Here is a 13117-nt window from a genome sequence, read left to right as displayed (position 1 = left end):
CGGTGGAAGTGATGTTACGAAGAGGGCCCCAAGGGCAGCTGGGCAGCTGCTGAAGGACTGCTGCTGGGAGAGGCACAGGGGGTGTTACTGGGGGACACAACTGCTCAGGCCCACAATTATTTCCAATGGTAAATGAGAGACATTTCCTTTCTCAGGGGACCCAAGCCTCAAACTGCTACCTTTCTAAGGGGAGATGTGCCATGGATTTCATGCACAGAGTGGTGTGATGGGGGAGCCCCTCCCAAGGGGCAGGAGTTCCACAGCAACCTCGATCACAGTCATGACAGCTCGTGTTTATTGTCTGACCAGCTTCACATGTACCATCACCTTGATGCCTCATAATAGTGCTGTACCATTACTGGACCCATTTTGTATGTAGGGAAACTGAGGAGAAGTGGGGGTCATTTCCCTAAGGTCATGTAGCCAGTGGAGGGGAAAGCAAGTATGAGATTCCAGGTCTCTCTGATGCCAGGACCTGTGGGCCATTCTGGTACAACAAACCTGCCTTGTGATGAAACTCTAGCCTGTAATAACAATAATAGTAACATATAGTAACATGTAACACTGAACCAAGTGCTTTTTACATGCCCAGTACCCTCCTAAATCCTTTACATGTGTCGACTCAATGAATCTTCCCAATAACCCTAAAAGATGGTTAGGATTATTAACCCCATTTTAGAGAGGAAGAGACTGAGGGCCAGAGAGGTCAATTAATCTCCTAAAGTCATACCACTAACAAGTGGCAAGGCCAGGAGTTGAAGGCAAGCAGTGGGGTTCCAGAGTACGTGCTGTTACCCTTACAACATCCTGTCTTTCCTTTTTTTTTTTTTGGCCGCACTGCGTGGCTTGTGGGATCTTGGCTCCGACCAGGGATCGAACCCGGGCCCACAGCAGTGGAGTCCTAATCACTGGACCGCCAGGGAATTCCCATGCTGTCTTCGGGTATTTCTCTCTCCAAAATAAAGGAAAGCCCTCTCTCCACCTTATACTGGAAATATACTTTGCCCCATCCACTTCCCTGGCACTCAGCCCCAGGACTAGCCACTGGCATTTACTGAATGCTAACTAGCACCACACTAGGTGTCTTATGTGGCTTGTCTCAAGCAGACTTCACAACAGACTCCTAAGATAAGCATTACTACTGTTCACATTTAGTAGACAGGAGGACTAAGGCCAAACCATGTCAGTGTCACTCCTCCACTCAAAACCTTCAGTGACACCATCTTAAAGCGGGTCAGAGATGACCTCCACAGCTCCAGCAGCTTCCTGGCTGCTCCACCAACGTGCCAGCTCTATTCCTGATCCAGGGCCTTTGCACTGGCTGTTGCTTCTGCCTGGAAGGCTCTCGCTCCCTCACCTCCTCCACGTCTTTGCTCAGATGCTGTCTTCTCAGTGAGGTGCTCCAAGACCACTGTAACCTGTCACCCAAACCAACATTCCTGCTCACCCCAGCCTCCTTCCTTTCTCTCCTTTCCTGTCAGCATCATCTGACAAACCATATGGTCTGTTTGTCTGTCTTCTTGCTGTTGGGCTCCTGCTCTGGGGGGGGGGGGGTGGTCCAAGCAGGCAAGGTTTTGTACCTGTTTTGTTCACTGCTCTATCCCCAGGACCTAGAACAGGGCCTGTCTCAAGTATTTTTTAAATAAGTGAATGAATGAAGCCTGGGAAATAGGGAATAGTTTGCTCAGAGGTATGACGGCTGGTGGGATCCAGGGTTCATCCTTGTAACCATTTCACTCTCGGGGTGGGGGGAGCAGTAAGGCAGCCCCCTGGTGGGCCACAGAGAGGAGTTTACACACAGGTGTAACTTTCTGGGGGGGGGGCGGGGTGACAAGAGGATCATAGGAATCTCTTGGAAGAGGCCTTCCTGCCACGCCCTCTGACACCGCAGCCCCTGTAACTCTATGCCCTTATCCTACTGTATTTTCTTCACACAAACATTTGTAGTTTGCTTTTTAATTTTGTGCACCATGAACTGGCATATACACTCCACCAAGACAGGGGTTTTTGTCTGTTTTGTTCTCTGCTGCATCCCCAGTGTGTATAGGTGTTCATTAAACAGTTGTTGAACAAAGAATGAACAAATGAAGAACATTCTGGGCTCTGTAGAGCTGACAAAGGCCAGGTGACTGATCACAATGCCCTCACTTCTAAGGCACTATGAGATCAAACCTTCTCTCCCCTCATTCTTCCCTTCAATTCCTCTGCTCCAACCTCACTGGCCTCCCCTGCCGCCCCTCTGATCATCACGATCACGGCCACCTCAGGGCCTTTGCACGTGCTCTTCCTCTGCCTGGATGCCTGGAACAGTTCACCCACATCTTTACATGGCGAAGTTGCCTCTGCTAATTCAGGTTTCACCTCTGAAGTAGCTCATAAGACTCAGAAAACCCAGAAAACAGCATTGGTCTTGTTTGTTTGCTTGCTTTTGATGTCTCCTCAACTAGACTGTAAAGACCCACAAAACAAAGACTGTGTGTGTCTCTCTCTTTCATGGATGTACGTCCTGGACCTAGAACAGTGAATATTCATTCTGTAAAGAGCGAATGAATGAATGTCTAGGGAAAAAAGAAGTCATCGCCTAGTGGAGCTGGGAGTCTTCCTCAGGGAGTCCAGGAGAAGGGAGTGGGAAGTGGAAGGTCAGGATGAGAGCTGTCAGGGGCAGGGGAAGACAGCATCCTGAGAGGTAAAGCCTCACGTAGGGCACTGCTCTGTGGGAAGACAGCAGACAGGAGCTGACCCGGAGGAGGGTGGGGTGAGAGTGTTTCATGGGAACCTGGGGCTAAACTGGCAGCTATTTCTACCTAAAGGGGGAGAGGATGTGGGTGTGAGAGCACAACTCTAGACGGAGCTGTTTATGGGGGGGGCGGGTGAGGGGTGTCGGTGATTGAAAGGATTATTCTCAAGGGGAATTTTTGGTGGGGGGGAATTGGAGAAGGAAAAAAGGCATCCTTGGCCACTGACCAGAATGCAAAATATTTTTACACTAATGAAGGGGGCGTTGGGGGGCTGCTGGTTAGGAGCTTTGGGGGCTGTTGTGTGTAGACAGAGATAATGGGAGACAGATCTGCCGAAAAGCACTAATGCCACCCTCTTTGGAGGCAACCTACAGGGGATACTAAAGGGAGGGTTCACGGGCAGCTGCCCTGCATGGGGACGGGCAATGCCGGTGGCATTTTTGGGGCTGTCTTGGAGGAAGCAATGACGGGGGGGGAGTATGTAGAAGGGATCCTATGAGAAAGCCTTAGTGGGGGGCCCTGGCAGCAGTTGGGGGGATCGCCACGAATGAGGGCGCTCTGGCAGCTGTCCTACATGGGGCATTAATGGGGAGATATCTGGAGTAGTCTTTTGGGGGAGCAGTCACTGGGGGGCCCCCGGCGAGGGCTCGGCGGGAGAAGCACTGATGGGAACGTTCTGGGGACCAGGGCGGGCCAGGGCGGGGCCCCCCGCCCACGTTGCCCCCGGGACCCCCGGCCACGCGCCCCGTCACTCACCGGCGCCGGGGTCTCCGCCGGGAGGAGGCCGAGGAGGCGGAGGAGGCGCCGCCGCTCCGGGGAGACCCGAGGGCCCGACCGGAAGTGCCGCCCCCTCCCCCTCCCCGGCAGCCCCGCGCCGCCCGCCTGCCCGCCCGCCCGGAAGCGGAAATCGCGCCCGTCTCCGCGGCGCCGGCGTGGAGCAGCGGAAAGAGGAGGCGGCGGCGGCGGCGACCGGGAAGGGGAAGTGCGCCTGCGCGTTGGCACGGGACAGCGGGCGGGGGAAGAGCCGGCCGCTTCCTGTGGGTGAGCTGAGAATAGTGCGCCTGCGTCCTGTGCGCCCGCCTCTTCTTAGGACACCGCCCACATCCTCCGGACATCCTGTTAAGCCACGCCCCTCATGTAAATTTCACATTTAAGCCCCGCCCTGGTCCCCGAATCACGCCTATTTCAGAGCTTAATTATCATAATCCCCACCCATTGTCTCAGAATCTGTCCTCCTCGACCCAGCCCCGTGAAGTTTACCCTGTTCTTCCCCGCCTCCAATCCCCTAATCTCTAGAACTCCAGCTCTCCCTCATAAGCCCCTCCTCTCAGAGCTCCTTAGGCAGAACCACGCCCCTGCGCCTAAGCCCCGCCCCTTCCGTCCATAGCATTTAAGTCCCACCTCTCTCATGACTTTCATGCTAAATTAATTCTGCCTCGAACTTCCAAAGCGTTCTCTGAAGTCAGTGGGTCTCAAAGTATGGTTTGGAGACCAGTAGCATTGGCATCACCAGGGGAATTTGTTAGAAATGTAAATTCTCAGATCCCCCTGCCTCTGACTTCCGGAATCAGAGACCCTGGGGATGGGGCCTAAGGACCTGGGTTTTTAAAATACCCTTCAGGTGATTCTGATGCAGGCTGAAGTTTCGAACCACAGCTTTACCACACCTTACACGGCCCCTCTCGTATACTCTCTGTAAGCCTCGCCCCTAACTCGGCCCCACCTCAAGCAGCTAAGCCCGATTCTATTCAGCTCTTCCTCCTAAGCGCCCCCTCTCTCAGGGCGTTTCCTTCGTTACTCCTCTTAGGTACCCCCTTTTCTCCCCTTGGCCTGCATAGCAGTCATACCCACCGCTCAGCATCTTAACAGTTCAAGTCCTACCTCTCCAAACACCTTGTTCTGCAGTTTCCCCTTGAAACCCCTCCCCTCAGATAAACGCTATCCATTCCCTCTAAATGCTCTCAGTTTCTGCCCGCCAACCCTTACACCTCCTTAAGCCCCAAGCCAGCTCAGCCAGCCCCGCCCAGTTCTCACCTAACTGCCCTACAAGCCTCGCCCCTCAGCCTCAGCCCCACCTCATGAGTCCTTAGCCCCGCCCCTCCGGCCCTACCAAAGTGGTCAGTCCCGCACACAACCCTCAACTCAGTGTTTCTCTGCAAACAGTGCCAGGACAGAGATGGGCCAAAGTGGTGGCTGCAGAATTTCCGGGAATCTGGTTAGAACGGCGCCGGGGGTTGGCGGGGGACCTAGAGTCACGTTTGCACAGAAGGTTCAATGTTTTACTTAAGAGTGGATCTTCAGAGGGAGTGCTTTGAGGTCCACTGGAGATGGGAGAAGGGGCAAAGTCTTCCCCTAAGCCAGTCTTTAGCGCCAAGCTAACGAGGCACATGACAAGGGGGCGGTGCAGCGGGGAAGAACATTTGAAGGGAAGAGAAGAGGGGCGCCAGCCCTGGGATCATCACGGAACACACACAGGAAGCCAGTAGGCAGAAATTTATTTCCACAGCCCCTGCCTCCACAGGCCTGTCAGTCCGAGGGAGGGTGGCAGAAGGCTGCAGGACCCAGAAGTGGACGTCCTCACCCTCGAGCTTCTCCCACAACAGGAAGACTACCAGACAAGAGCGTGTCCCAGTTTCCCTGCCCAGGTTCAGTGCCAGCTGAACGCCCAGCTCTAAACCTGGCCTGGGGAGCGGTGGCCGGGGGTGGGGGTCAAGCCAGCTCTTTCCCCTCCAGCTCCTCCTCATCGGCCCCTGCCGTGGCCGGGATACCCTCGTCGTCCCACGGTGGTTCAGGTCCTGGGTCCCGAGGACCCAGGGGTGCCTCCATGGCCTCGGGGTGCTTGCGTCTGGCATGGCGCCGGAGCGTGTTGGCCTCGGTGAAGCGCAGCCGGCAGACGGGGCACTGGTAGGGGCGCTCCCCGGAGTGGACGCGGTGGTGGTGGGCCAGCTCGCCCGCCTCTCGGAAGCGGCGGGGGCAGAGCGGGCAGCGGAAGGGCCGAAGGCCGGCATGGATGTTGCAGTGCCGCCGCAGGTGGCTGGACCGCTTGAAGGTCTTGCCGCAATCCTTACACTCGTGCGGCTTCAGCTCTGAGTGTGAGATACTGTGGCGCTCCAGGTCGGAGAGGTAGGGGAAGGCCCGAAGGCACACGGGGCAGAAGTGCGGGGCCTTCTTAGGGCCAGAGCTCTCGGGCCCGCCTGCTACTGACCCTTCAGAGACTGTGTAGGGCACACCCTGATCATCGATCAACAGGAGGTCACTGCCACCGCCGCTGCCCACCGGGGCTGTCACCCCCTGTGCCAGTGGGGGCTCCTGCCCCGACTTGGCGGGGCGGCCCCGCTTGCGAGGGAGGGAGGCCTTGAGAGTCCGATTCGAGGAGGTGGCCCCCCCGGGACGTCGGCCTCGGCGGCCCCGGGGAACAGGAGGAGGTAAGGCCAGAGGTTTCTCTTCCTCCCCGGGCAAAGGCGAAGGCCACGGGTCTGGGCTGGGGGTGTCCATTGAGCAGTGGGGGGCTTGGGTCTGGGCACTGGAGCCGGGCTAAGAGGAGAGAAGGGGTAGCCGTCAGTGCAGGAGGGTATGGAGCGCCCTCGTCCCCCAAAACCTCGCCATCCCTGGGTCCGAGTCTGTCGACCTGGGCGTGGCCAACATTCACTTGGACGCACAATTAAAGCCACGCTAGTGGGTAAAATAGCAAGATAATTCTGTACCAGTTGGTAAACAGGCACTGTCCTGAGCCCCACAGGTGTCTCCCAGACCTCCCTAACCCCTCCTAGACATTCAGGGTCAACTTGAGCCAAAATACAGAAAAATCTTCCAAGGAGGATAGAGTCCAACTGAGGGTGCAGGCGAGTATTTCGATCCTCAAAACAGAGAACCCATCAAACAGAAGAGCTACAGAGGCCTCAGAAATGTTTTTGTCCCTCCTTCTGACAGAAGTGACAGAGGGAGAGAAGGGGGGTCAGGACTGGAAGAAGAAAGGGACTGGTCCCAGGTGATGTTTGCCCCTGAGTTGTGGATGTGGACATATGTCAGAGCTGTTAAAGAGTGTGAGCTCTGGAGCCAGAGGTTCTGGGTTCAATTCCTGAGTCTGTTACTTCCTCTCTGTGTGGTGGCCTTCGGCAAGGTGCTCACCTCTCTGAGCGTCAGCTAAGCCTTTTGCAAAACAGGATGAATATTTCCACCCACTCGCACATAAAGTGCTCAGTACACGGAAGTGCTTAGAAGATATTAGCTCTTATTATCACGGTGAGCAGCTAAGCCTCACATCAACTCTCTGAGTAAGGGTATATCACGCCCATTTTGCAAATGGGGAAACCAAGGCACAGGAAAGTCAAATCAGTTGCCCAAGCTCCCTCTGGCGGTACGTGGCAGGGCCAAGACTTGATCTCATGGACCCCAATGGCCCAGGGAGTGAGCGGTAGTGGACCCAAAGGACATCATAGGTCCCTTAGTCCTGCGTTTGAATCCAGCTCTACCGTTCATTAACAAGTGGCTTTGCCTATCTGAGCCAGTTTCCACCTCTGTAAAATGGATACAGCAGGCTTGTCGGTCGGCATATATATAGTAAGCACCAAATGAACTACCATCACCAACACTACCATCAGCAGCAAAGTCTGGGACCATGGGACTGGAGAGTAATAAAGTGGAGGGGGAGGAGAGCACAGGTGCAGTTAGGATTAGGGGTTACAGGTGCCACTGCACCCCACTGGAACAAGCACACAGATTAAGGTCCAGAGAACGGCAGCCACTTTTCCATGATCACACGGCTCGCTCGGTTGGGGTTGCCTGGACTAGAACACGGGTCCCTGGAACGGTGCCCCTAACCCTCGCCCTCCTCCACCCGGGTGCAGGCGCGCGCCCGTGAGCACCGACCGCGCGGGGCGGGCCCTGCGGGGGCGGCGGCCAATGAGCGGCGCCGGGCCGCGGACGGCGAGGGCCGCCAGGAAGGGGGTCTGCGCGCGCGCGCCCAGGCGGGCCGGCTCCGCGGGGCGCGAGGTCGGCGCGCGCGCTTCAGCGAGCGCAAGAGCTGAAGCAGGTGGGGGGCGCGCTCCAGGAGCGCGCGGCCCCGGGCCTCCCCTCCCTCCGCTCCTCTCCCCCCACCCGGGCCCCCCGCCTCTTGGGTACCTCATTTGCATGTCGCCTGGACTCGCGAGTGTGCGCGCGCGGGGGCGCGGGGCCGGCGCGTGGGAAAGGGCGGGGGCGAGGGGGCCCTGCCCCTCGGCGGCGCGCGCGCGCGGGACTGCCCCGCCCCTCGGAGCGGATGCCGGTTGGCCCCTCCCTCCCCTCCCCTCCCCGTCGGGCCCGCGCCCGCGGGGAACAAAGGGGACCCGCTGGGTCCTAAGAGCCGGTCACATCCCCGTCGGCAAGCCGCGCCTGCGCACCCGTCGCCCTCGCTGGCCCCGAACGGGAAATTACCCCACCAACACATCGCAAACACACAGAAATGTCTTTCCTCCCACAAAGCACCCAGCCGGGTGACCCAATCAAAGAAAGGTACCGAAAGGATAAAGAGCGGGAAAATGGCCCCTCATTCCCGTAATTAACATGGCTCCTGATTAGCTTCAAAGCCCACTGGAAGCCTAAGCACAAGATGGAGCCTGCTCTATCCTCCTATCTCTATCGCAGATCAGCGAACTTCGATTTCTCTCTTCTCCTGATGCAACTCTACATCCTACCCAGGAGGAGCCTGAGGCTGCGAAAAGGGAATCATGTCAGCCCTCATCTATGTTAACACCCGCCAGCGTCGATACCGCAGGGAGGAGGCCGCGCGCGCTGAGCTTGTTGCCCTTAGTCTGTATGGCGCCGGGGGCCACCCTAAGCCCCGCCCCTTCTCCATGCCCTCACCCAAGATGGCGCCACCCTGGCTTCTCGAACCTCCAGTAGCTAGGAAAGGGACGGGAAAGAGAGAGAAGGGAGGGCGGCGGGGAGGAGGGAAGCCAAGAAGGCGGGAGAAAGGGGGAGTGCGGGGGAGAAGGGAGCCGAGGCGGAAGTCGAGGGGCCCCCCGGGTGGAAGTGACGCTACCCCCGCTGCCCAAAATGTCGGCGCCCAGAGGGAGGTGTAAGTAATTAAAGAGGAAAGCCGACTGACTTTCCCGGCCTCCCGGGGCCGCCTCAGGGCTCCAGAACCCCCGCTCCGTACGAGCAAGGTGGACTCGCCCGACTGCGGGTCTAGCCTGACCTACCCCCGCCCCGGGCGCCCGGGGCCGCACCTTTTAGGGACAGGGGGGAGGGGTACAAAAGGCCGACTCTAGGGGCCTGGGTCCTCGAGCTGACTGGGGAGGGGGGCTCAGTCTCGCGGGCGACTGGGTGGGGAGGAGGCGGGGCTTAGTGGTGGCTGGGGCGGAGCAATAGGTGGGCGTGGTTTAGAGTGGAAATGGGCGGGACTGTGAGTAGAAAATGGGAGGGGCTTAGGCAAAGGGGTGGGGTTTTACAAAGGGGCGTGGCTCAGTGAGAATGGCAGGAGGGCCCCTAGGTTGAAGGGTCCTAATTGGGGCTGAGGGGGGTAGAGGGGTTCAGTGTGGAGGTGGGAGGAGCTTAAAGTAGAAGGGGTGGAGTTTGTCTAGGGATGTGGCTTTCAGGAAGTGGTGGACATAGCGGGGTGGGGTTTAAGCGTGTAATTTGGGGCGTCGTAGTGGAGTCTTTATATTGCAGGTGAAATGACTTAGGATGGGGAGGGTGTCAGAGAGGAAGGGCTGAGATGGCAAGAGAGGTAGAGTGACAGGTGGTCTTGGAAAGGAAGGGGTTTACTTAAAGGCTGAGTTTAAAGGAAAACTTGAGTGGGGTTTAGGAGGCGGATCTTAAAGTGGGGAAGAGATGGGGGACTTCAAGAGGAAACTCGGAGGAACTTAGCAGATAGTGGTGATCAAAACAGCTTACGTGTTGAGTCTTTGCTGTGCACAAGCGTCAGTAAGCACGCCGCATGCATGGCCAGAAGTTTGCTTAGTCCTCACCACCACTCCACGAGGTAGGTCCTCCCATTATTCCTATTTTGCAGATGGAAGGAGAATCAGTTGGCTTTATCCAAGGTTCCAGGACTAGTCCTGGTCTCCCTGGAAGGTTGACTCAGGTGCGCTTAGCCCCAAATTTTCATACTGTCATTGGCTAAGAATGTCGTCAATCTTCATCTGAAGGTGACTTTCATCTTCAAAAAAGAGTGGGAGTGGCTTTCAGAGGGGAGGAGGCTTGTCAAGGCATATAAGAGGCTTCAGAAACAACATGGAGACTTTGGAAGGGGTAGGCGGGACCTGAACACGAGTGGGCGGGGTTTAACCACACTCGGCGGGGCTTAGAGCGGGGCGGGAGTTCATTCACAAAGAAGGGGAGAGGCTTAAAAGCATTCAGTGGCTTAGAAGTGACTTGGAAGTGATTAGGAAGATAGATGAGTGGTGGAAGCGGTTGTAGGAGAGTGGGAGGGGCTTAAAGAGCAGTAGGTGTGGCTTGGGTAGATGGGCGTGGCTTAGAAGGTAGTAGGCCGGGCCTCACAGGTCTGTGAGTCCAAGGAGCCTGATAGGGGGAGGCTGATGGGGACGTGGTCCCTCACCCCACTCCATGTCTCCCCGCTCCAGAGAGAGCCCCCACCCGCCACTGCCCTCGCGCCACGCCACCATGGATGACGGCCCGCTGCCAGCGCCCCCGGTCCCGGTCCCGGCCCCGGCCCCGGCTCCGCCCGCTGTTGCCCCCCGCGTCCCGTTTCACTGCAGTGAGTGTGGCAAGAGCTTCCGCTACCGCTCGGACCTGCGGCGCCACTTCGCTCGGCACACTGCGCTCAAACCCCACGCGTGCCCGCGCTGCGGCAAAGGCTTCAAGCACAGCTTCAACCTGGCCAACCACCTGCGCTCGCACACCGGCGAGCGGCCCTACCGCTGCTCCGCCTGCCCCAAGGGGTTCCGAGACTCCACCGGCCTGCTGCACCACCAGGTGAGTCCTGCAGGCCGGCCCCAAGCTGGCCTCCCTGGGCTGGACTCGCCCTTGGAGCCCCGGGGACCCACTATGGGCAACAGACAGCTGGCCCCTAAGAAAATTTCTGTCTCCCTCCCTCCCGCCTTCCCTCTCCATCGAAGCACCCTGACCAGTCAAAGCATGAGTTGTTTCTCTTTCAGTCTCCACCCAACCCAGGAACTAAAGCATTCATAGTACATGTGCCCCACCGCTATGCACCTCCCCTCCCCCGTGCCCCTCCTCATATGCCAGCGTCTGCAACTCTGTGCTCATCATTCCGTTACCGTTTTTAAAGATAGATTTACCACGTATGTACTTAATTCCTTTACTCAGCAATTACCTATTGAATGTTTTCCCTGCTCCCAACACCTGGGATACCAAGGTGAAATCAATAAAGTCCACGCCTTCGGAGAACTTACATTCCATTGTGAGTGGTCCATAGCCAGGTAGACAATCAGCAAGAAAGCAGATACACAGGCAAGGATGATCTGGAAAAGGAGAAGCGTTGGGAAGGAAGTTAAAACAACAACAGCAATAATAACCATCTGATATGTAGGAGTAAAGAGGGGAGAGCTATGGGCTACCACACAAGGTGGGGGAAGGTCAGGGCAAGGTGATATTTGAGCTGAGACCTGAAGGAAGAGCAGGAATCCACCATGGAACAGCATTCCAGGCAAAGGGAGCAACATGTGCAAGGATCCTGAGGCTGGAGGGGCCAAAAGCATGCTAACGTGGCCGGAAGCAGAGAACGAGAATGAGAGGGTTGAAGCTAGATCTTGGCCCTGTGGACCTGGCAGGGAGCTTCCTCCGCATCTCTTTGGGAGGCCAAGAATCAGTCCCGCGGGCTAGACCCTCAGCCCTGACGGTGGGCTCTTCCTCCTGCCCTCCCAGGTCGTCCACACTGGCGAGAAGCCCTACTGCTGCCTAGTCTGCGAGCTCCGCTTCTCCTCGCGCTCCAGCCTGGGCCGCCACCTCAAGCGCCAGCACCGTGGGGTGCTCCCGTCCCCCCTGCAGCCCGGCCCAGGCCTGCCCGCCCTGAGCGCTCCCTGCTCGGTCTGCTGCAACGTGGGGCCCTGCTCGGTGTGCGGGGGCGCAGGGGCTGGCGGCGGAGAGGGCCCAGAGGGGGCAGGCGCGGGCCCGGGGAGCTGGGGGCTGGCGGAGGCGGCGGCCGCCGCGGCGGCCTCACTGCCTCCGTTTGCGTGCGGTGCTTGCGCGCGGCGCTTCGACCAGGGCCGCGAGCTGGCAGCCCACTGGGCTGCGCACACCGACGTGAAGCCCTTCAAGTGTCCGCGCTGTGAGCGCGACTTCAACGCCCCCGCGCTGCTGGAGAGGCACAAGCTGACCCACGACCTGCAGGGGCCGGGCGCGTCCCCCGCGCAGGCCTGGGTCTCCGGGGCTGGCGCCGGGCCCGAGAAGGCCGGCGAGGGCGGCGCTGCGGAGGCGGGCGAGGCTCAGCCGGCCTGGGACGGCGGGCTGCTCCTGGGCCGCGCCGGGGGCGGCGTGCCCGAGCTGGGGGGGCTGCTCCCCGAGGGCGGCGGGGAGGCCCCTGCGCCCGCGGCCGCGGCCGAGCCGTCGGAAGACACCCTCTACCAGTGCGACTGCGGGACCTTCTTCGCGTCGGCGGCGGCGCTGGCCAGCCACCTGGAGGCGCACTCGCGCCCCGCGACCTACGGCTGCGGCCACTGCGGGGCCCTCTACGCGGCCCTGGCGGCCCTGGAGGAGCACCGGCGCGCCAGCCACGGCGAGGGCGGCGGTGCGGAGGAGGCGGCGGCGCCCGCCCCGGAGAGGGAGCCCGCGTCTGGGGAGCCTGCGTCCGGCTCGGGCCGCGGCAAGAAGATCTTCGGCTGCTCCGAGTGCGAGAAGCTGTTCCGCTCGCCGCGGGACCTGGAGCGGCACGTGCTGGTGCACACGGGCGAGAAGCCGTTCCCGTGCCTGGAGTGCGGCAAGTTCTTCCGCCACGAGTGCTACCTCAAGCGCCACCGGCTGCTGCATGGCACCGAGCGGCCGTTCCCCTGCCACATCTGCGGCAAGGGCTTCATCACGCTCAGCAACCTCTCCAGGCACCTGAAGCTGCACCGGGGCATGGACTGACGTGGCCAGGCCGTGCGCCCCTCCGCTAGACCACCCGTCCCAAGGGCTGGACTCAGGGCCCGGGCCAAGAGACCTAGGGACCACGAGGGAAGCCTCGGCCCTCCAGACCCAGACACGGGCCCCGAGATGAGGGGACCCTGGCTGGAGATATGGAGCCACCAAACACACGGGCCCCTGAGCTGGGGGGCAGCGAATAAACGGAGAGATTCCTCAGCTCGAGGGTCCCGGATCTATGGAGAGATTCCTAAGCTCCAGGCCCCTGGAATACGTGCTGAGCACCCACAAATCAGTAGGCTCCTAAGCTGCGGGACCTAGGAATGAGTCTCCACAAGTACTTCTCATCTTGAGGGCCC

General features: G+C 59.1%; 2 protein-coding genes across 2 annotated transcripts; one reads left to right on the top strand and one right to left on the bottom strand.

Annotated features, from left to right (window-relative positions):
- Positions 1 to 5216: 5216 nt before the first annotated feature.
- Positions 5217 to 7906, bottom strand: ZNF524 (zinc finger protein 524). The gene is made up of 2 exons (XM_079723558.1): positions 7860 to 7906; positions 5217 to 6272 (listed from the first exon to the last, which is right to left on the bottom strand). Exon 2 carries the CDS (start codon positions 6231 to 6233, stop codon positions 5448 to 5450), a length of 786 nt encoding a protein of 261 aa, XP_079579684.1. The 5' UTR covers positions 6234 to 6272; positions 7860 to 7906; the 3' UTR covers positions 5217 to 5447.
- Positions 7907 to 8584: 678 nt separating this feature from the next.
- Positions 8585 to 12764, top strand: FIZ1 (FLT3 interacting zinc finger 1; the record flags this gene model as incomplete). Its single annotated transcript, XM_079723391.1, has 3 exons — positions 8585 to 8793; positions 10301 to 10652; positions 11565 to 12764. 3 exons carry the CDS (start codon positions 8585 to 8587, stop codon positions 12762 to 12764), a joined length of 1761 nt encoding a protein of 586 aa, XP_079579517.1.
- Positions 12765 to 13117: the final 353 nt, after the last annotated feature.

The sequence above is a fragment of the Hyperoodon ampullatus genome, assembly GCF_949752795.1.
Source record: "Hyperoodon ampullatus genome assembly, chromosome: 18".
In the NCBI taxonomy this organism is placed as follows: Eukaryota; Metazoa; Chordata; class Mammalia; order Artiodactyla; family Ziphiidae; genus Hyperoodon; species Hyperoodon ampullatus.
This window is presented reverse-complemented; position numbering and strand designations above follow the sequence as displayed.

Coding starts and splice junctions, on each gene's coding strand:
- ZNF524 (XM_079723558.1), bottom strand. CDS start 6,233: ATGGACACCCCCAGCCCAGACCCGTGGCCTTCGCCTTTGCCCGGGGAG.